The following is a 24,379-nucleotide window of genomic DNA, read 5'->3' as shown; positions in this document are numbered from 1 at the left end:
GGTTATTTACTCATAAACAATACTCTTAGCTTTACAAATGACAGGAAATATTACTGCCCTCCCTTTGTAATGCTAAGTTTCCAGGTTGCAAACTTCAAAGTTGGTAAATATTTTAGATGACTAACGGAAGCATTTGCATAATAAAATCGGATCTTAAAAATATATCTTATGACTCCTTATAAATACACATGGCATTGGGCCACACTGCTGATCATTATCATCACTGGCAACAGCCATTCCCCTCTTCCTTCCTTGGTTTTGCTCGGGTGTCGGGCAGCCACGTGCTTCAGAACTGGCCGGGCCTCTCTCTGGCCCAGAGCAGCCCAAATCAGCAATAGTAATCTCATTGTCCTGCTCCTGGTTCAGCTGGGGCCAATATGATGTTAGGAGCAATGTGCAGGGGGACTTGTGAGAAAGATTTCTTCACGCTTTAAAAGAGACACACGAGGAGAAGCTTCTTTTCTCTGTCTCTGGCTGTGGTTTTTCTGCAGGAGCTCCCCCAGGACACGGGGCCCCCAACTCCGGACCACCAACAAGCTGCTGATGGCTGGATCGAAGGATGGGAAGGACTTGGTTCTGGAGGATGTTGCTGAACTGCTTGAGTGAATCCACCATGGCCTGGCCCTGCCTCTGTACCTCTTGGGGTCCAAGATATTAAGTTTGTGCCCCCAGGGTCTATGACTTATAACTGCAACTATTTCAACTGGAACAATGGTCAGTTGTTGATTGTGGGTTAATCACAGGCTCCATCTGACAGCTAACCTTGGGAGAAAGTGAGACCTTCCCTGATGCTGGGTTTGCTCACAGCTCCAGGCCCCACTCTTAACACACAGCCTGTTCGGGGCTCCATCACAGCGCGTGGCCACCTCCGTCTCTGGGTCTGCAGACTTGAAATTGAAACTCTTAACTTTGAAGGGGACAACACCCTGCTCAGTCAGAGAGGCAGAGGGAAGGGGCGTGATTTAGAGAGTAGCTAACACTAATGTAAGAATAAGGAAGGGGACTGAGAAACTCCTGGTGAGTTTAGGAACTTCCTAGTTTAGAAGAATTCCCATGATCGAATGTTATAATAACAATGTAACAATAACAACGACTTATCCAGCACCTCACTGCGTGACAGGCTCCATGACGTGGTTCACACACATTATCTTGTCTAATTACCACAATTAGGCAAAAGAGGTTATTAATCCCATTCTATAATTATGAAAGCCAGGGCTCAGAGAGGAAAGTAAAATCCCCAGAGTTACCTAGATAGATGGAGGCAGAAATAAGGTGTGAGTCCGTGTCTCACTCCCAGATCTGTGCTTTTTCTAAAAACATTTAGAATCCTATATAAATTGCATTGTGCTTTTCTCAAGTTTTTAATTACACATACTATTTCCCTCTCTTCTTTTGAATAAGTCAGAAATTGACCAGATAAGATGGCCTGCATAATGGAGAAAAAAGAGGCAGAGAGATTAAGTAGGGGGGACTATATTGCATCTTCCAAACTAATCGTCATCAAAAATCCATTCAGGCAATTCACAGAAAAAATATAAAGTCCTAACAAAAGTACAAAAAGATGTTCAACTTCACTAGTATCATGAAATGCAAACTAAAAGAATGCAACACTTGTTTTTTGCCTAGCAGATTAACAAATAGTAAAAAGGCTGATAATATTTGATATTGGTTAGGAGTATCAAGGAAGGAATCCTTTAACAAACTGTCCGTGGAAGAGTAAATTGATACACCATTTAAAAATGGAGAGCATTTTTGCAACATGTGTCAAAATGTTAAATATATGTATCCTTTGACCTCAGTGATTCCACTCTGGAAATATTTGCACAAGCTTTGAAGGATACACACCCACATGGATGTTCATTGCAGCATACTCAGCAATAGCAAAATATTAGGAAAAAAGCCCAAATGACATCAACAGGAAAATGGTTAAGCAAATTATGGTATATGCTTAATAATGGAATATTATGTGGGCTTTGAATAATGAGGTAGATCAGTATGACAGAATGAAAGGAAGCCAAGTGACAAAAACAAATTGCAGAACAATATATGCAGTATGGTCCACTTTTTAAAGGCCTGCGTATGGGTGTAGACCCAGAGAAAGAAGGGAAAGCATGCTCTTCTACAATCTGGCTGCAGTCTGAGGGGTTGCATGGTCTGGAAAGAGAGGGCAAAACAGAGTCAAACCCTTTGATAGGTAAAGGGGATTAAGAGGTACAAACTTCCAGTTAGAAGTCAAAAGTACGAGACAAAAGCACGGCGTAGGGAGTATACTCAATAACACTAATAACGTTGTATGGCTGACTGCACTTCTGTGGTGAGCTCTGAGTAACGTATTGCATTGTCGCATCGATATGTTGTACACCTGAAGCTAATAGAACATTGTATGTTAATTATACTTTCACTAAAAAAAAGGGGGTCAAGCTCTGTACGGAACAGAGTAAAACAACAGGAATCTGGGGATTGTTCCCTGGCATCTGGACAGAGCGGAACAGTGATTCTCATTCTGGCCACACATTAAAATCACCTGGGGACGGCTTCCGGCACCCAGGCCAGCCTCTCCCTCGGCAGAGTAGATCAGAACCTAGGCTGGGGGTGGGCCTGGCCTCGAGGCTACGACAGGTCTCAGGTGCCTCTAATAGGCAGCCAGGCAGAGGATCCCAAATCCCGAATGGCGTCCAAAGCCGGGAGTGCCCTGCAGGAGGAAAGAAGCGGCTGCACCCCACCCCACCCCGGGAGTCCCAGCCCACCAGGGGCGGAGCAGGTGAGACGCTCCCATGGCAGACAGCCACATTACATTTCTAGGAACTGGGGTAGCTGATTATTGATTAGAATTTGTGTCCTACCCTATGTCTCCGAAACATCCTCGTATCCAGGAAGAAATGGCTACAAGCAACAATTTGTGCTCATGCTGTTTTGGAGGGACTCAAAGAGGGGGATGGAGTAAAAGCCAAGTGCTTTTCGAGGACCCAGCTGCAGTGGAGGGGCCTGCCCAGGGGGATGCGTCCCCGGGGGTCCCGGGAGGAGAGGGGGGAGGGGCTGCTGGGCTTCCCATGCAGGCTGCTGGAGGGGAGCAGCCACAGGCTTACCTGCGGGCAAAGGAAGGGGTGAGCCACGCCGAGGACCTGGGGGCATCCCAGGGGCTGCCAGACAGTCTGGGCTTTTTGTGTTTGTTTTTCACAATTACTTCCAGAATTTTTAATTAAAGAAATGTGCCCCTGGTTTAAAAAGATCAGATAGGACAGGCAGGATCAGTGTGAAAAGCTGAAACCTTCTGTTGTACCCTCCTCCTCTCTCCCCCTTCTTCCAACTGCACCGCACAACCCCAGACGTGGCCACTCAAAAGGAATTCTGCTTGTAGCCTTTCTGGTGGTTACCTAAATGCTTGTGCGAACGGTTCTGTGCTAGCGGACCCCTGACTTTGGGACGAATAGGGAAAGGCATCCCAAGGCGCCTCTGCCAGAAAATTGTCATAATTAAACCAATCCGCAGTAACCACGAGGTGAGTGGAGCCCTCTGGAGGGTGCAGCGCCAGGTTAGAACAACCGAAGGTGGCAGCCCTGTGTGTCACTGTTGACCTACTAATCTACAGAGGGCATTTCCTAAGAGACTTCTTACAGAGGTTGAGAATTTATCCCGGCCCTTACTTTCCTCGCCCCGCCTCTCAACAATTCTGGGGATCTAGGCAACGTCAAGGCCCAAAGTTGATTCTTGTTCCAAAAGTCTTGGGTGCTGTCTCATATGAAGACATTGCAGTCCCTCTTCCCTCCTCCCCTTCTGCTTCCCAGTCTCCATCAGCAGCACTTGTCCTTTTATAGGGACAAAGATGAGGCATGCACGTCCTATTCTGTGACTATAGGTGTCTCCCACAGTGTGTCTAGACATTGGCTCTAAAAATTGAAAACAATCAATATGGAGGTAGTCGTGTTAACTGTGCAAGCAAGGCCCATGCCAGGACTGCAGCTCATAACCTCTGATCCAGCATCACAGCCTCTGTGCCAAAGAAGAATGTTATTGGAATGAAGTCTGGGGTTTTCCCATTTTCCTCGCTACCAAGTGCATTTACTATAACCTGATCTTTTGCACCCTCACCATCCTTCCATCTGTCTGGAGCCTCCACGATCCTCCACTTTCTTCCGACCTGGACTGCCTACACAGCTGAGAGCCAACATCATGCCCTCCCAGTTTGGACATGCTACTCTGCTAGATGCCAAGTTTGCTCTTTTTTGGTTTATTCTTTCTCTTTGCAGCAACTTCTTAACTCCTTCAAGGTGCACGGGGGATACGTTGTCTGAATTCTTATGCATCTAAAGTGTCTTTATTCAGCCTTCATACTTGACTAATAGTTCGGCTGGGTATAGAATTCTGGGTTGAAAACAATTTTTCCTCAAAACTGAAGGTGTTGCTCCACAGGCTTTGGCTCCTAGTGGTTCAGAGGGGAAGTCTGATGTCTGGCTGATTCTTTGGCTTTTGTTTTCATTTCACTTTGTATTTTTTTCTACATGGAAGTCTCCAGAAACTTCCCTTTATCCTGGGTGTTCTGGAATATCAGCATGATACTTAGGATTTTAAGGGAAAAAAAATTAATCCTGCTCAGCTCTCAGTGGGCTCCTTCAATCTGGAAACTCCTTCAGCACAGAGACATTCTCTTAATATTTTTCTCCTCTCAATTTTTTTAGTTTCTTCATGGCATTCTAATTAGTCAGTCGCTGAGCCTTCTCAATTGATCCTTTATGTCTTTTATATTTTCCCTCTTATATTTTTAATACTTTCTTTCTGGTTTCTTGAGGAAGAAATTCCATTAAAGTAACACTCCTGGATCTCACCATTCCCTTACTCATTTCTCTCCAGGGGAGGAGAAATGACTGTCCAACTGATGAGTTTAGAGGAAGGACAGAGCTTGTGTGCCTGGGTTCCTTCTTGTTGGGCATCTGCCAACCTGTGGAGAAGATGAGTTATGATCAGTTCCTTCCCTCCAGCAAGGGGCTCCCTGCAGGGGCTCTAAAGTACAGCCTGTGACAGGGTGAGTAAGTCTGACCAGTTCAGGGGTGGAGTGCTAGGAAGTGCTTCGAGGTTTGAAGCTACATGCTCCAGTGCAGCTTTTTTTCAGCAGAGCAACAGACATTTTTATTCTAGCCATCCATCTCCTTTATCCACTTTTCAGTTGGTTTCAAATTCAAGAGGGAAAGATGGGTATTGTTTATGGATCTCCTTAAACTCCACTTGTCTTTTGGGCTGCTTTTTTCTTTTTCTTTTTTCCTTTTATTTATTTTTGAAGCAAACTTGGTATATAACATTGTACAAGTTCCAGATGTACAACATTATAACTTGGCGTCTCTATACATTACAAAGTGATCACCACCAAAAGTCTAGTTACCATCCATCCTACAATTGACCCCCTTTACCCGTTTCACCCACTGCTTCACTCCCTTCCCCTCTGGTAACCATCAACCTGTTCTCTAGGAATTTATTTTTGTATTGCTTTGCTTGTTCATTTTGTTTTTTTAGATTCCACATATGAATGAAATCATACGGCATTTGTCTTTCTCAGTCTGACTTATTTCACTTCGCATAATACCCTTAAGATCTGTGCTGTCACAAATGGCAAGATTTCATTTTTTATGGCTGAGTAGTTTTCCACTGTGTATATATACCACATACTATTTCTCCATTCATCCACTGGTGGTCACTTCAGCTGCTTCTGTATCTTGGCTATTGTAAATAATACTGCAGTGAACATGGGGTGGAGAAACTTTTCAAATTAGTCTTTTAGTATTCTTCAGGTAAATACTCATACATGAAATAGCTGGATCATATGATAGATAGATCTATTCTTAGTTTCCTGAGGAATCTCCATACTGTTTTCCTGGGCTTCTCGTTATGCTTTCTGGGAGGTTTCTTTGGCTTTCTCCTCCAAGTTCTTTCCTACTCTCTAGCTGTCACTTTTTCAAAGCATCCATTCTTATAGTTTATGGATGTTAACATCTTCTGAAATTTCTATGAGGAGACTAATTAGGCTCTTAAAAAATTCTCTTCTCATCCCTGTGTTATTGTTTTTTCTTCCTGGGGTCATTTTTTTCCTACAATTTTTGGTCTTTTTCTCTCTTGCTGATGAATTTAGTCAAATATATGGTAATTCTTGGACAGTCTCTTCATATTTAAGAATGAAGTCACAAAAAAGTATTTAGGAATGTAGGTTATATGGGTGGGGCTTATGGGCCAGAGAGGTTTGCTTTCTGGTGAGTAGGTACGACATTGGCTGTTATGTTGGAGACTCTAACTCCAGAAAGCCTGGGAGGTTATGCTAGACTTCGAGGAGTTCTGCTCATGGGGGGAGGGGAGTGGAGTGGATGGGGTTCATTATTCCATCTATGGGTTTTTAAGTTGGTCCCAGTTTTCAGGCCTATGCTTCTCTCCAATGATGCTCCAATTGAGCATCTTGGTTGCCACTTTAGCTATTATCCCATCTGCTTTTTCCTTCCCCATCCCCCCATCTGCTTTTACTCTCCTAGACTGTGGCTTCTTCATCCTTCTTTATCAGTTACAATTTCTTCATTTACTTCCCACTTCCCAGAAATTTGTTGGGCTCTCTCATTTCTTTGACCATTCTCCTTATGGTTGATTTAAACCATTTTTTATCCCATTGCTATAATTTTAATGAGGTTTTGGGAGGAAGATGTGAAATGCTGTATGTCTTGTCCACAGCCTTGGATCTGTTTGCACTCAAATGTCTGGAAGGGGATGAGGACCGTGGGGTGGAGGGTGGGGTGGGGTGGGGGGTAACTTCCCCATTTTCCAATGACACTTCTGCACTGCTCAATTTACTTGTGTTTGGGCAAGTCTTGTTTTACAGCAGGAAGAAAGAACACTAGAAAGATTTGATGATAGCAACTTGCTGTCTCTCTTCAGTGTGTGATGTTGAAAGCTTCTTCCAAAAACAGGTCCATGACACAGGTCCTGTTTTCTCTTTTGTCTCAGATCTTTCCTAAAGGGTCTCTTCTGTTTCATTCTTTGATTCTTAATGGCTGCTCCTTCAAGGTTGCTGTCAAGATTCCATTTCTAGCCTTCCCTACCTCCCCTCTCACATTCTCATGGCCTCTGTGGCTTTTCATATCACCAAACTGGCCAGCACGGTTGGCATCAACCCTTTGCCCCTCGCCGTTCACTTAATCCCCTCTCATTTTTATTCTGTGGCGTCCAGTGAGTAAATACTTGCTCATTTGACATGACTACTTAAAAAAAAATAGATATGACTCCTAAGGACAGCAGTACCCTTTTGGTATTCAGCCTCATGGAAATCATTTTTAGCTTGCCAGATAACTTCTCTCAAAAAATCTTTGATAGGCTCATAATTGCTTCAGTGCTAAAATCGTACTTAGCAGATTCTTTACGTGGCCCTTAAATCTCTAATTTTGAGCATTTTAAGCCATTGGTCTTCAGAGGCTATTTTCTAGACTTAGGATTTAAGAAACTTCTACATATTAGCCTTCTATACCAAAGAGACAATAGTCTGAAGGTTTAAAAAAAAAAAGCTCTAGAAGAAGGTAATACATGCATTGAGCAGGCTAGAACAACTCTATATTTATCTGTCCAACTTACTGTCAGAGCATAATAATGAAGCATAACATTCATTAGGGTCTTACCATATGTCAAACCACACTAAGCACTTTATACTCACTACTTATTAACCCACCCAAGCCCTTCATATTCACTGTCTTCTATAAGCCACACAAACATATAAAATATATCATATTTTTATCCCCATTTCACAGATGAGGACATTGAGATACCTAGAAGCTGAGGATCTTGCCCTAGGTCTCACAGGCAGTGTGGCTGAGGCAGGATGTAACCCAAACATGACTGGCAGCAAGTCTACACCTCAAATCACTCTACCAGCGTTTGCCATACTGGGGTTTGCCACTCTACCTTCCCCAGGGGTTCATGTTCTCTGGGTTCAGTGAGTTTTATGAAAGTTTCTACATGTAGCATTGGCATATCTAATTATAGTCTACAAAGAATTATTTGCCAGTTAGAAAGACTTCTCCTAAGGAGAACGAAATTTTGGTTTCTTAAGTCAGCTTTGCTGAAAATGGCGCCCAAGCTACCCCAGGGTATCTTTGTAAGACTTCTTTACAGGGCATCTCTTCCTATCAGAACAAGGGCAATCCACCTAACCTTGCCTTAGAAGTTCAGTTTAGAATTTATTTTAGGTCCTTATATGCTATGTTTTAACTAAATTACTTAATTAAACGTGGGCATTCAAAGAAGTGTTAGTACTTCACTTTTTTAGTTGAGTGTATGCCACAAAGCGACTCATATAATTCTGGTCTTTTATCAGTTTTCCTGAGGGAAACACACATTAAAAACATATTTAATTTTCAGATGTTGGCTTAAAGCCAAGTACATTTATTAACAATTAAATCCTTTTGACAGGTCCACATCTCTAAGAAAAGAGTTACTGAAAATCAAATCAACTTCTGTCTTTCAAACATACAAGCTCTGGAACGAGGAAAACAAGGGACATCTATTAACCACCTGTGCAGTTGATTTGCGTACTGTCTTGAGCACTGTCATTCTTCAAAAACAGTGACTGCTGTTTTTGGAATTTAAAATCAGACCCGCCACAGGGTGGGCTTAGCTAGGAAATATAAGGTGTGGAATTTATATTTGTGGAATTCAAGAACATTACCGTTGACTAGCCATATATATAATAATTCTTATTGACTAACGAGGCCAGTCTAAAAACATTTTCTATGAATAATAGAACTTTACATGGAACTGTAACAATTTTGTTAAAAATTATTCTCTGCTTTGGGACTTTGATTCTGGTTAATTTTTGATTCATATGCTCTATAAAGATCTATAGTGTCAAGCACATACTATGTTTAGGTACAAGACATGGGTGAGGTTGGCAGAACTGATCTACCTTTTCAAAATGCATTTAATTCTACAAACTAAGGAGACCAATTAGAAAGCAAATACCTATGAAGTGAGATTTGTGCCTCATAAGGATACTCCACATTATTTAAAGGAGGGTTTAGACGAATAGGAGGTTAAAGCCATCTGGCTCTGTAATTCAGTTTGATTTTATCATTTTCTATCGATATTCCTTACTTTTTGAGAATGTGATTTCTTTTTAATCATGCCCAGTTCTCTTGGTTCAGAACCATTAATAATTATTTATCTTAAGGGGCATCTTGGAAGTTTTTATTAGGCCCAAGATTACTCGCCTGTAATAAGTCTGTGCTTATGTCTTGGACAATATCCATTTCTGTTGGACTTTGGACATGTTTCCTATAGACAGAAGTATCTTCTTTGTCCCAGTGCCCCAGTGGGCCAACCTCAGGGGCAGGCCCCAGTGCTCCATGGCACTGGCCTTGAGTGACCCTGGTTTGGGCAGCGCGTGGAACTAGAAACTCTGAATCCCTTGACCCTCCAAACTTCTCCCATATATAATATGGGAAGCCAAGTTAAGTCTGAATTTCAGATGATTTCAGCTAGCAAGTCAATTCAATTTGTTTGCTAATTCCAGCCACCCTCTTAGACCTTAGTCTCTTCATAGTCAAAATACGGACAGTAATGGTACCTGCCTTTTAGTCCTGCTTAAAACCCAGTGTATACATTTTATTTGATGGGGAAATCCTCTTTGGGTAACCTGTCTAAAGTCATGCTCAGGTATTAGAGCCAATATTCTGATTGTAGAGCCCCAGCCTCCGTACTGCCTCGGTCAAGAGGCCTTCACTAGCTAAGAACCCCTAATGAATAAAGTAGCCAATAATAATGTAAACATTATGTTAAAAATATAAATTTCAACACAGTTTCCATATGCTAATTTTTTGTTAGTATACATCAGAAAGCCTAATATCTACATCAGCCCTTATATGTATATTTAAGGCTGAAAATAAAATTCGGGGAAGTAAACATTTCTTACAATTTTCCTACTCTATTTAAGGCATTAATTCAAACACATTGTAGAACATCTGAACTTTGAAATCTATCACTCTTTCAAAGGGGACTCCAGAGGAATTAAGAATGCGTAAGAGTGGAACTTAAATATTTCATTTCTCCCGCATTGCTCAGTGCCTTCCTGTTGTTTCCCAGCGACATCCAAATCTCTCTGCACGGCATTCGAGGCTGAGATCTGGCAGATTCCAATTTGCAGCCTCAGCCCCTATTAAGTCTCAGTTATGAACTCCACCCTAGAGCCCTCGTCATTCCTCAACTTTGATGTTCTTTCTGCTCCAGTATCTTTCTTGGCCTTGCAGTTTCTTCATCCTGGAAAGAATTTTCCCTATCTCAATCATGGGAAATCTTTATCTCCAGCTCCAACACCCAGTTCTGTTGGGACACAACCTTTCTCTCCTCAGCTCCAACACCCAGTTCTGTTGGGACACAACCTTTCTCCCCTCGGCTGACTGGCCCTGTGGCTGGTTTCTCTGTTAATACCCGCAGCCTGGAGCTGGCCTGGCGATTGTGTCTCATTCGTCCCCTGACGGACACGTCAAAAGTTTCTCGTGGTCAGGAGCCTCTTTGTCTTATGCTTTCCCACCTACGGCTTTATTGCCCCAAACCGTGCCTTTCCTAGGGCAAGGCTTTAATTATCTGTCGACCTAGATTTAGTCCCGTGGTGCGCAGGACTCTCAGACTGGCAGCACGCCATTAGTTGGAACTTTCTGAATCCACCCAGTAAGGCCAAGTTGCTTCAGGAACGCTCACAGTGACTAGCCGTTATGTTTTGGCTTTTAAAAGAATGGTCCCCCTGTTGTTAAAAAGTCCTACAAATTCGTTGTAGGGTGCTTGTGAAAGAACGACCTACCTCAAGGGGGGCCGTCCGGGTGGCTCAGTCGGTTAAGCGTCTGCCTTGGGCTCAGGTCATGATCTCAGGGTCCTGGTATCGAGCCCCGCATTGGGCTCCCTTACTAACCCTCTCCCACTCCCCCTGCCTGTGTTCCCGCTCTCACTATCTCTCTCTCTCTCTCAAAAAAATAAATAAAATCTTAAAAAAAAAAAAAAAACCCTACACCAAGGGAAAAAGGTCATCATTAAACTGCCTTCCAAGGGCAACTGCTGCTTTTTGTAAAATACGGAAACACTGTGTTTTCCTCAGAAATGCTCAACAGAGACCCCATGGAAGGTCCACGAGCACAGAAGGGTGAGCACTGCCTGGCTTGAGCCCCAAGCCCAGCACGTCACAACTGTGTGACTCTTTAGTCACTGCATCCAGCCCAGTCTGCCCAGTCCGCGGCTTGCCGGCCGAAAAGTAGGAATACTCATGCTGGTTTATATCCTACAGGGTTTCTTGGAAGATCAAATTACAAAACGTTGGATAGGATTTTGTAGACTAGAAAATATTACATGCCTATTAATTAGTGTGTTTAACTGTACCGAAGATGAGTCTATGGATACCTGGAGCAATCGGACTGAATCCTAAGTAATAGGTCCCACTGGGTTTGTGTCTAGATCTATTGCTAAAGTCACAGATGACCTTCACTTCACTAAAGAGAAAGGAATGAACTTTTATTGAGCACCATTGCATGTCAGGTTCTGTGCTATTTGCCTTATTCTTGTCTTCCCACAGCACCACGGAATACCCTTTACACAGGAGAAAAACGGAATTTCGGTGAGCAAAGCCGCTGGTATTGCAAGATTAAAACTAAGGTGGGTCTGATTTTAAATTCCATATTCTTTGTATTTTCGCTACAGTAAGAGAACTTCGGGGGAAAGAGTTTTTGTGGAATTCTTATCATGCACCTTTCCAGTGACTGGAGGGCAGTATTTGGTTGGATCACAGATTATTTTGATTCTCTTAGAAAAGACTCTCTTAGAAAAGGCCAAAGAAGCTGTGACTATTTCAACAAGTTGTGATTACTTGTGACTATTTCTAAAGAGTAGACTAATGTTAAAGCCATTTTCAAGCTTATGAAAGGGTACAAATGGTGGATATCTACCAAGTAACTTTGTCTTGTAATTTGTATATCTTAAAAAATCATTGAGAAGTTTTCATGGCATGGCATCTTTAGACTTAAAGAGAACTGTTGAGAGAAACTGGAATTTCTTTCTGGATAGAATGCTGGTTTTGAAGAAGGTAGATTTATCTTTTTAGACCTTAACAATCTGATTTGGAGGTGGAAAATTAGACTCAATCAAGGATGAATTTTCAAGTATACATGAAGGAAAAAAGCTATTACAAATTCTGAGGCTGTGATTAAAATAAAAAGATGTAACAGCACAGAGGATCTGAAATGATATTACAGTACAGAGACACATGAGGGTGCTCTAACCAGCTGCTATAATAAATGAATTAAACTGTTCAAATATTAGGGGAAAATGAAGGTCCATTGTGAATGGCAGTATTGAATTCGCTTTGTAGTGTCGACTAAACATAATCTCGGAATCGATGTTTTTTTCTTTTAAATAAAACGGTCCCCCGACCCGCATTTTAAAAAGTAGAGGATGTTCGTATTGGACAATCTGGGAAACACTGAAAAGCACGAAGAAGAAAATAAGAAGGAATGGACAGTGCTCTCCGCTGTGGGAGGCTGGGGCTTTCTAGAGCCAGGTCAGTTGGAGGCTTAGCTCAGGAGGCCTGCCTTCAAACACAAGCCCAGCCTGTTCTCATTTTGATTCCACAGACCTTCTGCTGGTAAGAAGGGGGAGCAGAGACTGGGGGTCTAATGACCGCAAGAAGAGAATTAGAGACGCATGTTTATCTCAATACATTTACTCTCATTAAAGTTCATATTCACTGACATCATGCATCTCCTTGAAAAAGTCTGCCCACCCACCATTAATTAAAGCCACATTTTAAAAAGCCAGTGTGTGCACTTTTATTCCAATCAAAAGTAGCCTCCTAAGTTTTGCAGACTAGGCAGGAGAATATCTGAGGCCTGACGGCCGCTCACCTCTACACAGTGAAGAACCATGTGATTTGTATTAAAAGTCATGTTAAATCAGGGCCTTCAATATGATAGCTAAGCTCTATTGTCTTGAAGAGGTGAAACATTCAAAACCTAATGGCCTATTAAGCAAAAGTAACATTTCTTTTGATAAATCGACATTCTTTTGGTTACAATGTAGGACCACATGCCTTTACCTTTACAAATAGTCTCCTAGATCTAACTACACACCCTGCTTGAATAATTAAGCAGCACGCTCCTATCAAAGACACCACACTTTATAACTTATACATGTGGTATCAATGTCAAAACAAAGGTCAATGTAAATTTCTTTTAATCTAAACCATTGCACAAACAGTAATTACCAATAGTTGTAGGATTACACAACCATAGTCTATATTCTTGGCAGTAGTCACTGTAGGTTCATAAATTCATGAAAATAAGGAATGTTGATTTTTAAAGTTCAAGAAAGGTACTATTTGTAAACAGCTCAGGTCACACTCATTTTATCCCATGTGTTAAGCAAGACTTTCCTTCCAATTTCCTTTCAATGAGATTTGTTCTTTCCATGAGCCAGTAAAAGGGTTTTCATCCAAACAGATCTGCATTCTTTTCAATTCTTTTTTCTATTAAAGCCCTCCTGGGGGCCTTTCAATTTTATGCTGATCTTTCTTTATATATTAATGTCAAGCACATTTGTGTTTCGTGTTGATAAAAGAGAAATTATGGTTATCTCTTCTCATTGGCAATTCGATTATTCTAGAATGGTTCTGACCAAATATTTGATTAGCCAGTTAATGTTTTTTTACACAAAGAGATAATGTGCGGCATCCAGATTCTCTAGTTATTCTGGTCCTGTCACCATGCAGAAAGAAATGGCACATCAACACATCTGAATACTAGCTCTGAAATGGTTTAATCCTGGGCCAAAGCACCCCCGGGCCAGGAGCTGAACCTGAGTGCTAGTACTGACTTTTCTACTGACTCTCCCCGTGACCTTGAGCACCTTAGGGCCTGTTGCTTCATCCAACAAATGGGGGCGAGGAGGTGAATAATGACCTGGTACAGCCCAGGAAGTTAGTCAGGACTAGTGGATAAGGGGCCAGAGCACCCCTCTGGGACATGTCTTCCCTTGGTCCACTTACTCATCCAGTCCCAGAAACCACAAGGTGGGGCTTTTATGCGTGAGAGTTGGGTTGGGTTCTAAAAAGAGCATCTCTAAATCTAAAAGTCAACAAGCCGTGCCTGGTGGGTTGCTTTCCTGATGAGTTTGAGAGAAGACGCTCGGGTCCTGATCCCCTCAGATACAAGCATTCAGTGTCCCATTGGTACGTGGGATGAAGCCCTACCCTCACCCACAGATGATATCTTCTGTCTAGATGATACAGTATCCAGAGGGACCATAAAACACTTGACTCTACACAATGCCAAAAGCAGTGGGTGGACTCCAGCTCAGCTGTGGGAAGGAAGGTGGAGTGCGGGTGGAGACATATCAACCCAGTCCATGGTATTCTTTAGAATCGAAAGACTGTGGGGTGGGGGGGTGGGGGAGGGGTAGGGGGGTGGGCTGGGCACTGGGCAGTTGGGACTGTATAGCATTTTATCCGCTCTAGGAAAGCTTAAGATAAGCTTGGCTTAAGTGATTGACCAAGCCATGCAGTCTATAAAACGAGCGCCGCAGCCGTTCATACCTTCCTGCCGGCTCTGTTGTTGTGAAGGTTCATCAGGGCTCTGGCGTCCTTTCCCTTCCTTTCCTTGGCATCCACAAAGGCTCGGGCAAACTTGATCCCGTAGTCAATGTTATCACTGCAGCCACCCCAGTCGAAATTGCCCTTGCTGTCCTTGGCGGTCCCCTTCTTCTTTGGATCACAGGAACAGGATTTTAGTTCTCCTTGGCTACAGGCCCTGGTGATGGCAAACACAACTCCAGCTGAGGAGACGGCGTAAACAAAGGCAGATTCCCGACTACCTGCAACAGAAATGCTTTTCTTAAACGGGGTCTGGAATTGCTGGTTGTGAACAGCATTCACTCTGCGGCTGTGGCCTACCCGCTCCGCCTCTGGCGTACTTCGCCACGGGGCAGGAAGGTTCTGGTGTTCCTGAAGGGTTCTCTTCTAGAGCCAGGGCTCGCTTTTGAATAGGAATTGTGTCCATGTCATAAAAGATTTTGTCAGATTAGGCATCTGTGTGACAACCATCCTTCACGTCAGCTAAGCGTATAAAGGAAAACGGAGCAAAAGCCTGTCTCGCCCCCCTCCTGGCTTCAGTTTGCCTCCTGTCCTGGAGGAGCGGAGCGCGGCCTCGGAGGCCTTCCTTCCGTCTGTGACGGAGTCTGTCACGCCACAACACCGTTTGGGATTCGTGCTACGGCAGCTCTCCTTGAAAGCCCCTTCCAAGCTTGCAGGCCTCAGGGAGGACACCTGTCACATAAACAGCCGAGGCCCAAAGCCTGAATTCAAAGACCCCCTAGAGCGGCGCCTGGGGGGCTCAGTTTAAGCGGCTGCCTTCGGCTCAAGTCATGATCCCAGGGTCCTGGGATCGAGCCCCACATCGGGCTCCCTGCTCCGCGGGAAGCCTGCTTCTCCCTCACCCACTCCCCCTGCTTGTGTTCCCTCTCTCGCTATGTCCCTCTCTGTCAAATAAATAAAATCTTTAAAAAACAAAAAACAAAGACCCCCAGGGGCTGAGGCCGGGAGGAGAACTCAGGCAGTAACCAGCTCTGTGCCTTCAGCCCGGGGAGCTCTGGCTCAGCATCAACTTTCACAAGTAATTGAGAGATTGTTGAAGGCAATATGCAATATCCTTGAGTTACATACTACGTCTGACTATTAAGGTGAATTTACTTTCTTCTGGAACACCTGCACTAATCACTGGTATTGGGTAAAAGACAGTGAAAAGCTTTTCTTTGGTTTTTCTGGAAGGAAACAAATTTACCGCCTATAATTAGACTTGGGCAAGAACCCTTTGGGGTGCTTTCTTAGAATTGTTCTTTATTAGAGCACAAGCTACTTTCCCTTACAGGCTGAAAGGTACATATTTCAGTGCAATAACTACATTAAATTATTTTAATAATCTGTAGTAACTCATAACACGGTGTTGCGGTATAGTGACAGATATAAGGCTCTTTAGGGTCCGTGTGCACCTCATTTTTCAAGTGGAGCTGTATTTCATTGTTATTAGCATGCCCTTTTATTAATGGGTGCCGCGGCAAATATATTAACAATCAAAATAGAAGCTCAACAGCCTAATGCCAATGCAAGGCAGAAAATGGAGGGCCATTCAGTGATTCAATATGTCAAGACGAGTGTGACTTTTTGAACCACACAGCTGGGAGAACAAACCACCTTCTCGCCTTGAAGCCCGGCATGTTTCCGTTTGTCATTCAGTGCTAGGATTTATTATATGTCCCTTGCAATATTTGCTCTGCTAGTCTCATTATTAAAAATCAGGAAAACATATCTACACCATATTAAATGGCACTTACCTCAGCCTTCAAAAAATATCTCCCCTGAAACCTCTAACCATCAAAAAAGGAATCCATCATGCCCTGTATTTAGGTAAAATCAATTATATGAATATTTGCCATAGGTAGCAGGTAGCACTCTCCAGGGAGAAATGGGATGGTCATAGAGCTCTTTTAAAGAGTCCCAGGTCATATTACAAGGATCATAGATTTTCTAAGTGAATTGAGATGTTTTGTAAAAGAGGGGAGAGGGGGAGGATGGGTTAGCCTGGTGATGGGTATTGAGGAGGGCACGTTCTGCATGGAGCACTGGGTGTTATGCACAAACAATGAATCATGGAACACTACATCTAAAACTAATGATGTAATGTATGGGGATTAACATAACAATAAAAAATTTAAAAAAAGGTGATTAATAGATACTAATGTAGCTTAACCTCAGGTAGTGGCTTTCAGATAAATAAAATTTTTATTACACCCATTTTATAGTTTAGGAAAATGCCTTGTCCGTAGTTACCCCTTGATCTGCTAACACCTGGTATTGTATTTGGAGTGTAAGTGCCTACATTTGGAGATGCCACGGAGGGGAGAGATTCCAAAGGCTTACTGTATTTAGCACTAGTCTTATTTCTTAAGGAGACAGAAGAGCAATTTTATGAGGTGGTCTTTTAGGGGAAAGGTATGGAAGATGTGGATAATACAATGCCAGTGACCAGACAGTATTTTGAAAGCAGTAGAGGAGTAAATTGCCTAGGTGAATTCATCCTGGCATAACTTGCAAACAGTTATATTGATTTGTTGGCTGAAAGAAGGAAGAAAAGTCACTGAAAATGTACTGTGCTTCTGAAGTAATTTCCAAAGCAAAAATATCACCTTTCTAAATATTTGTCATTTATTATTCAAACACATTACTAAATACCTAGGTGTCTATATATTTAAATACAAAACTTAGCACACTGACTGACTTTTCATTTTACCTCCAGATGTTTTGGTATCATGTAGATACGGCCTTAAGATGTTTTCAGTTAAGTGTCTTAGATGAATCACTAAAATGCTATGTGTGAAATAGTAGCACATTTCAAGAGCTGGCTTTGTAACAAAACAAATTTTGATCTTGGGCCTCTTAGAAAAACGGATTCTTTTTAAAGCCATCACAATATGAAACAAAATCCAAATCTAAACGGTGGTACTTAACTTCCTGATGTGGTTGAAGTTTCACTAATTTGGGGGTTGAGAGGGACACCTGGGTGGTTCAGTCAGTTGAGCGTCTGCCTTCGGCTCAGGTCACGATCCCAGGGTCCTGGGATCGAGTCTTACACTGGGCACTTGCTCAGCGGGGAGCCTGCTTCTCCCTCTGCCTACCATCCCCCTGCTTGTGCATGTTCTCTCTCTCTCCCTGACAAATAAATAAATAAAATATTAAAAAAAATAATTTGGGGGTTGAGATAAGTCAAGAAATGTCTATCAAGTGCATAGGCATCATTTTTTCTGGGGCAGGGGATGGTTACCTGGGAGGGCAAAACACTAGAAGCTCCACATTCTGGAAAGTTATGGGTCATTCAGCTCTCTCTTTAAATGCTTGCTTTTTTTTTTTTTTTTCTTTTGATAACATTTACAAGGATGAGACCTACTCACCTTTTTGTTTTTTAAGGCTTATTCTAGAATTCTGGAGGTGTATTCTTGCAGGAATGTTTTTGGGTTTATTAGTTTGGTCTTTTAAGTCTCTCTGCCTATGGCTGGTGACAGTCTGTGGAATGAATGAATTGCAAATGTTTCCAGAAATTGTATTGTCCTTCTCTAGCTCTCTGAAGCAAAAGAGGCAAGTAAATGTTCTCTTTTTCTCTACGACCATGGGATATGTTAGTAACTCTTATGTTCTCCGCATCAGTGGTGTTGGCCTTTGCCTTTCCTATTCATCTATAAGGACATTTAGGTTTCCAAAAGAGAGTCCTTCACAACTTGAGATGTGAATTTCCCTCCAAGCAATTAATTGTAAAAATCTTTGGATAGCTTCATTGGAATTTCTTGATTATTTCCAGGATAAACTACGTTAGGCCAAATGCAGCCCTCCCATAACCAACACAGAATCATCCCCGACAGTCACAGGAGTTTATATAAATGTCCAGGAAGAAATTTGGCCTTCTGTGAAGAATGGAAAGAAATCGTGTAGCATGAGTGTTTTAAGTTTTGAGTACTTTGGCAAAGCATTCAGCTTCATCTGAAAGAACTCTGAAGGAAGTACAGCTTAGACTCTCTTATTTACCTGAGGCCGGACACTAAGTCAAACGACCACCGCTTCCTCCTGTTCTAACCTCTTTCCTCTCAGCAACCCTACAGCCAAGATGAAAGGATTTTACAGTTGAATCCCCAGCTTTGCTGGACATGCTATCTTTAGGTTCTGTGGACAAAACTGCTTCCTCTGATTGGTGATCTAAAGGTTTTTATTCAAAACGGAGACATCTGAACGGATTTTTGCAGACAGAATTTGGAGGTGAACATTTTGTAAATGAGAAGGATATTTAATTTGTAACGATTGAAAAATGATTGTGAGTACTTTGGAAAGGAAAGTCCTCATACAGCCTCAAACACTGAGAGCCTGTCCATAACATGCCCAAAGATCACTGGTGTTAGATATTTGTAAACTGTCTCTGACAAGGTCCAGCACTTTAATTGATTCACTGGTGAGCTAATCTAGGTGAAGTCTTAAAATTCCATGTAGCTGAAATTTACTATTAACCTTTCAAAAATTTGCGATGTCATATTGAAACTCCAAAAGGAATGCACGAGGATATAGTTCTTAAACTAGAGAATAAAATTGCAGAATATCGCAGTAAATTAACTTTAGGGATACACTGAGTGAGAGTACTACGCCCTTGGGGGATTTTAGAGACATTCAGTTATGCATTTGGCCTCATAAAACCCTAGGGCTGTGATGATTACATGATAGAAACACCCTCTGTTAAGCATTACCAAGTGTACAGCCGGGACGATTTTCTTAGGAATGGGGTGGGCAAAAACAAGTGTAGTTTCCTCTTTCTGGGATTCACACATAAACTGTTGTGTTTTCAGTCGGATTTCCCGATAGCAAATGGGCCGTGCTGCTTCTTGAAGAATGCTAGCAGTGCCAGGTTAAGGGATGGGTATTTTTGACAATGAAATCTGATTTTCAGTTAATTTGCTCTGATTGTATACCAGCTTCTTCCTGTATTCAGAACTTTTAAGAAATTCATTATGTAATTAGATAGTGTTTAATGCTCCTTCTAAGTAAAACAGAAACAAAACAAACATGTATGTTTGAAAATTATATATTCATGGTTCTCACACAAATCCTCCATAAATATTCTTCTTCCTAAAATGTGCCCGAAAAACAACAGGTGCTCACTACAAGTTCATCCATTCATTCAACTCTTCAATGAGTGAATGGTGCCTGCCCCAGAAGGCATCACGCGAGTGCAGGGAAGAGAGGCTAGTTCCTACCTTGCAGAATTTACAATCTACTGGAGAAAAAAATGTTGAATTTAGACACAGAGTGACCCAAAGCTGAGTAGCTGAATGGGAGGTGAAAGGTGCTGAGCAGAGATTTGTCTCTGCTTCTTAATAAACACACAGTTTGTTTTGTTTTGTTTTGTTTTTTTGAAATACTTTTTGGTCAGTAAAAGATTTGAGTATTCCACCCTGATCTGCTCAAATCCTCTGGAAGGTTCAAGTCCCAGAAAGAAAAAAAAAAAATCAAGAGAGCCATGTGACTGCTTCCTCCTTTCTCCTGAAGACAAAATCTGATCCTGGCAAGGTTGTGACAGGACACAGACAGACAGAGCAAAGAGCAAAGAGACACTTCATCCTAAACTACGCCCGGCCTCCTTCAAAACTCGAGGCGAGTTCCTTGGTTTGTCTAGTCGTCATCTGCAAAACAGGGACAATGCCATGCGACAGAGGAGCTTCTGACTTATAAAATGCAAGAAAGGGTGAGCAGGGTCTTCGAAGACCCAGTCAGGGGACAGCCCCGCGGAGCTCCGCGAGGGCAGGGGACTTACTTCGGAGCAGGACCCTGCCAAAGAGGCTGTGATCCCGGTCCAGCGTGTTGCAATTCCAGCGGTGCTGGCGGAACTGGTGCTGGCACTCTGCTGTCCACTCGGCCACTCCCAGGCCAATGGCCCGCATCACGTCCGGGTGCCGGTGGCACAGCTGCCGCTGGCGGCTCACCAGGCCTGGCACGTTGTCACACATCACCCTGGAGGAGCCGCCTGTAGCTCTCATGTACCTGAAAGGGACCAACACGGACGTGAAAACACCACGGACGGCCGGGGCTGGTGCCGTGTTGCCCGGGAAACTAAAGAGCTCGGAGCGTGGTTCAAATAGCAATTCCTTATCCTTTGGGGGATACTGGAACGCAAGAAGCAGCCCAGCAGGCAGGGGAATGATCTGGGAGAAGCCACCCCAAAGGGAGCAATGACTGTGTGTCTCGGACAGGAAGCCAGGGCCACCACCTGATGATGCTCCAGCCGGGGTGGAAGAGTCAAGGTCAGGAGTAAGGGAGAGGGGCAATGGGTTTGGGGAAGAAGGCTTCACAGACTTCCCCCCCCCCCCCAAGAAAGCTCTGATCTCCATGACACAGTCTGTCTGGGCTTCGCTTTGGGGGAAGTCAACCTTTAGAAGCTGCCTGCTCCCATTTATTTGGCCCAATGTTTAAGTGTCTTTAGAAACTATCTCTATCTGTCTAATCAACACCTGCTGGTGGTATCTGATGTTACACCATCCTCACAGACATGCCCTTCTTTCCTTACCAAAGAATCCTTTAAATATTTCCATTTTTCCAGCTCTCTTTGGCTTTTATAGAGAACCTTTGAAAAAAAAAATTCTTTCTATTGTTATTAAGGACACTAAATGTTTGGAAGAATCAAACCGTGTTATAGCTCCATAAAGTACTTTTGAAAAGAAACTTTAACAAAAAATTACATCATCATCTCTACCCAGATGTTCTCTATTAGTTGTGAAATGTTTAGAAAGGTACCTTTTATATAACCCAAGCTGCCATAGGTGTCTTTTGAAGCGATCAAACAAGGAGAATGTCTTTTTCTTGTATTTTCATTATTTTATATGATCATAAAATCGTTACAGCTGTGACTTCCAAAAAATATATTTAAGTGACAGCTGAGAGACAATGTGACAAAAAGCCTGGACAATAAATAATGTTTATACACCCATGGAAACAGAAATAGTCATTTTATTGAAAAATGGTCACTCTGATAAATCAGTCTTTGATCCTGTGTCTGCAGTGTCAAGGCTAAACGCCTTCCTGTTCAAAGCGGCTTAGGAAGGAATTGAACCCTTCTTCCCATCAACGCTTTGCCTTGCTCCTTTGAAGAGCTCCAGGGTCTTCCTAAAATTCCCTGCTCTAGCCTTTAATTTGGCTGAGACTCCTTACTTTTGCCAGATCCTTTTATTAAAAAAAAAAAAAAAAAAACAGCCCACGATAACTGGTCTTTCTGAATCAGTATTTTAGTATCTGTTCCGAAACTTGCAGGTTCAAGGACATTACAGAGCTTACAACTCCACCTCTTTTCAAGATCAGAAGGAAGGGAGATGGAGTGGGGAGAGAATCTCCCTTTGGAACTTTTAACCACGCTAAGACCTGTTACATTTCAACATTCTGCCACTCCTTCACTGTGCAAAATAAATCTCAGACCAGCATACAAAGGACAGCAAAGTTACTCTTTGGGGGGACTGTGATTTTGAACAGGGTAGCATCTTCGAGCCCCCTGGGGCTGGATCTTCCTGTTAAGGTGGTAATCTCTACCTGGAGGCAGCAAGAGGTCCTTCCGTCCCACGGGGTGAAGCATTAGGAATGTGGAAGGAGGAGAAATAATGCAAAATCATACACTTTGCGTTGTGCAGCTCTCGACTGCCAGAATTGGCCCGTCGGTTTATCTCGAGGGAGTTTTGTGTGGGGTATTTAGGTGGGGGAAGAGGGTTGTAGTTTTCAAGGTGAATTTTCACACACACACACACACACACACACACACACACACACACACGCCTGTGCTACAGAGCTAGAGACCCGGCTAGCGTGTCTCTCAACGGGATAAGAAATTGGCTGATTTTGCTGTCGCTCATCTGGATCCAAATCAACCAAACATCCGAGCTCTCATTTGAGGGAGACGGGGGGGTTTTTTGGAGTTGTCAAAGCTGGAATGGTCTTCTGTGCAAAAGCAAAGGGGCTGAGGCTGAGGCGGCAGGAGAGGACAGCTGCTGGGGGTTCCGACAGGAATTTCGATTGCCGTGGCCGCGGAGGAGCGCCCCTGGGAAAGGTCTATGTGGCTAGTGCGTTCCCCACTCCCATCTCCAAAATCCCCCTGCTCCCGCGAGCGTGGACTTACCACCATGAAGAGCTGACCTCAGGGGTGAGCCAGGTCAAGAGCAGAGGGAGCCAGAGCCAGATTCCACCGAGAGGGGCGTTCATATTAACCCCCTTGCGTCCGCATCAGGTCAGACTCCGTGTGCGGGCGCCATGCGTGCCCCGAGCAGAAGCGCTCAGCGCCGGGAGCGCCTCGTCACGGCCGCCGGCGCCTCGCCGCGCCCCCGCCCCCCGCTCGCGTCTGCGGCGAGTGGCGAGACTCGCTGATAAAGTTTCAAACCACCAGCGGGGCGAGCGATAAAGGCCAGCCCTGGCCGCCTCGCCCACAGCCCAATTCCCCAGGCGCGGCGAGCGCGGGCAGCCCGAGAGCTCTGCGCGCCTCCTGCGCGCCCCTGTCCGTTCAGCTCCCCGCCTGCCGGGAGCAGCCGAGGGAGGGGGTGCGGCGCCGGGTGGGGCGGGGGGCGCGGGTTTTATACAAGGGTGGATGAAATGATGGCAAGAGCTGTCTGGCGATGAGGTGAGGCGGGGACGGAGGAACACCTCCGCTTGGCCTCGAGCACCCGCGGAGGTAGTAGGCACCTTTCGGGAAGCTCCCGGTCAGAGAGCATCAGTGGGGCTCCTGCCACAGGACCCGTGTGGCGGAAAGACGAGGCTACCCTCCGGCAAACAGAAGTCTCCGAGCGTGCAATGTGGGGAAAATGAAGGAGAGGATGAGGAGATTACTGTGTACAGGATGCAAGAATCCAGAGATGATTTTCAACTCATTGCTCCGCTTCTCTCCCAACGCCAAGAGGAAGAGCGAGTGGAGATTTGGGGCTGCCGAGGCGAAGCCGGGCAAGGTTGGGGAGGGAGGGGCCAGGCCTCAGGGAAATGAAGACCTGTGGCCTTGATTCCTTGGAGCTGGGCTTATATACAGAGCTCGCAGGGTGGGGAGCCGGGAGTCCATGACCCTCCGGACCTCACCCAGGCACCCTCAGCCAAAGTGTCTGGGGAAGATGCGGTTTTTACGCACCCTCAGCTCCTCCCCGGCGCTGTGGAGCGCAAAAGATCACAGAGGGAGGAACCGAGGCAGCGGGGAGCTGCCGGGGGTCTGTGCTCCAACACGGGTCACGCCTTTGCGCCTCGCGGGGGTAAAAGGACCCTGGGTCCTGGATCTGGGCCCCCCCCCCGCACAGAGCCAAGAGAGGCTCAGGCTCACGGGTGGAGCATCTTAAGCAGCAACTGGCTTGCAGCCCCGCCGTTTATCACCGGAAAGGAAGGAAGACCAGGAACTCGTGGCGGCCGTGAACTGTTCCATTGCTCTTTTCCTGGGGTGGAGGGACCCGCCGCCCGCCAGGGGAGCGTGCCTTGGGGAATGGGGAATGTGTGTGCGTGTTGAGGGTGGGGGTGGGCGCCGCATTGTTCGCACGGTGAGGAGGGGTGGCTGTCCAGATAGAAAGGACAGGCTCTTCCCCCACCCACTCCCAGGGCCTGGACTAGCCGGAGCATCAGCCCTTGCTGGGCGCGAGCGCGGTGAGAGGCTGGACGGGGCCAAGCTCAGAAACGCCAAAAACCTGAAAGATGCTGTCATCGCCACCCCCATCCCCCCCGCCGATCCCTGGCAGGTCCAGCCCCTCCCAGGCTGACCCAGATACATCCCTGTTTGGGTCCGGAAAGGGAGGGGAGGGA

At 44.4% G+C, this 24,379-nt stretch overlaps 1 protein-coding gene across 1 annotated transcript in view; it reads right to left on the bottom strand.

Moving 5' to 3' along the window:
* The window catches only part of WNT2 (Wnt family member 2), a 46,719-nt gene extending 23,695 nt beyond the window's left edge, over positions 1 to 23,024 (bottom strand). The window contains exons 1-3 of the mRNA XM_032401713.1: positions 22,734 to 23,024; positions 20,391 to 20,617; positions 14,585 to 14,862 (exon numbers count right to left, since the gene is read on the bottom strand). Coding sequence (XP_032257604.1) covers positions 14,585 to 14,862; positions 20,391 to 20,617; positions 22,734 to 22,816 — 588 coding nt within the window. The 5' untranslated portion in view covers positions 22,817 to 23,024. The remainder of the gene's footprint in view (positions 1 to 14,584; positions 14,863 to 20,390; positions 20,618 to 22,733) is intronic.
* Between the last annotated feature and the right edge of the window lie 1,355 nt (positions 23,025 to 24,379).

Source organism: Phoca vitulina, unplaced genomic scaffold (genome assembly GCF_004348235.1).
Source record: "Phoca vitulina isolate PV1807 unplaced genomic scaffold, GSC_HSeal_1.0 scaffold4, whole genome shotgun sequence".
Classification (NCBI taxonomy): Eukaryota; Metazoa; Chordata; class Mammalia; order Carnivora; family Phocidae; genus Phoca; species Phoca vitulina.
The sequence above is the reverse complement of the archived record's forward strand: the minus strand, read 5'-3'. Positions and strand labels throughout refer to the sequence as shown.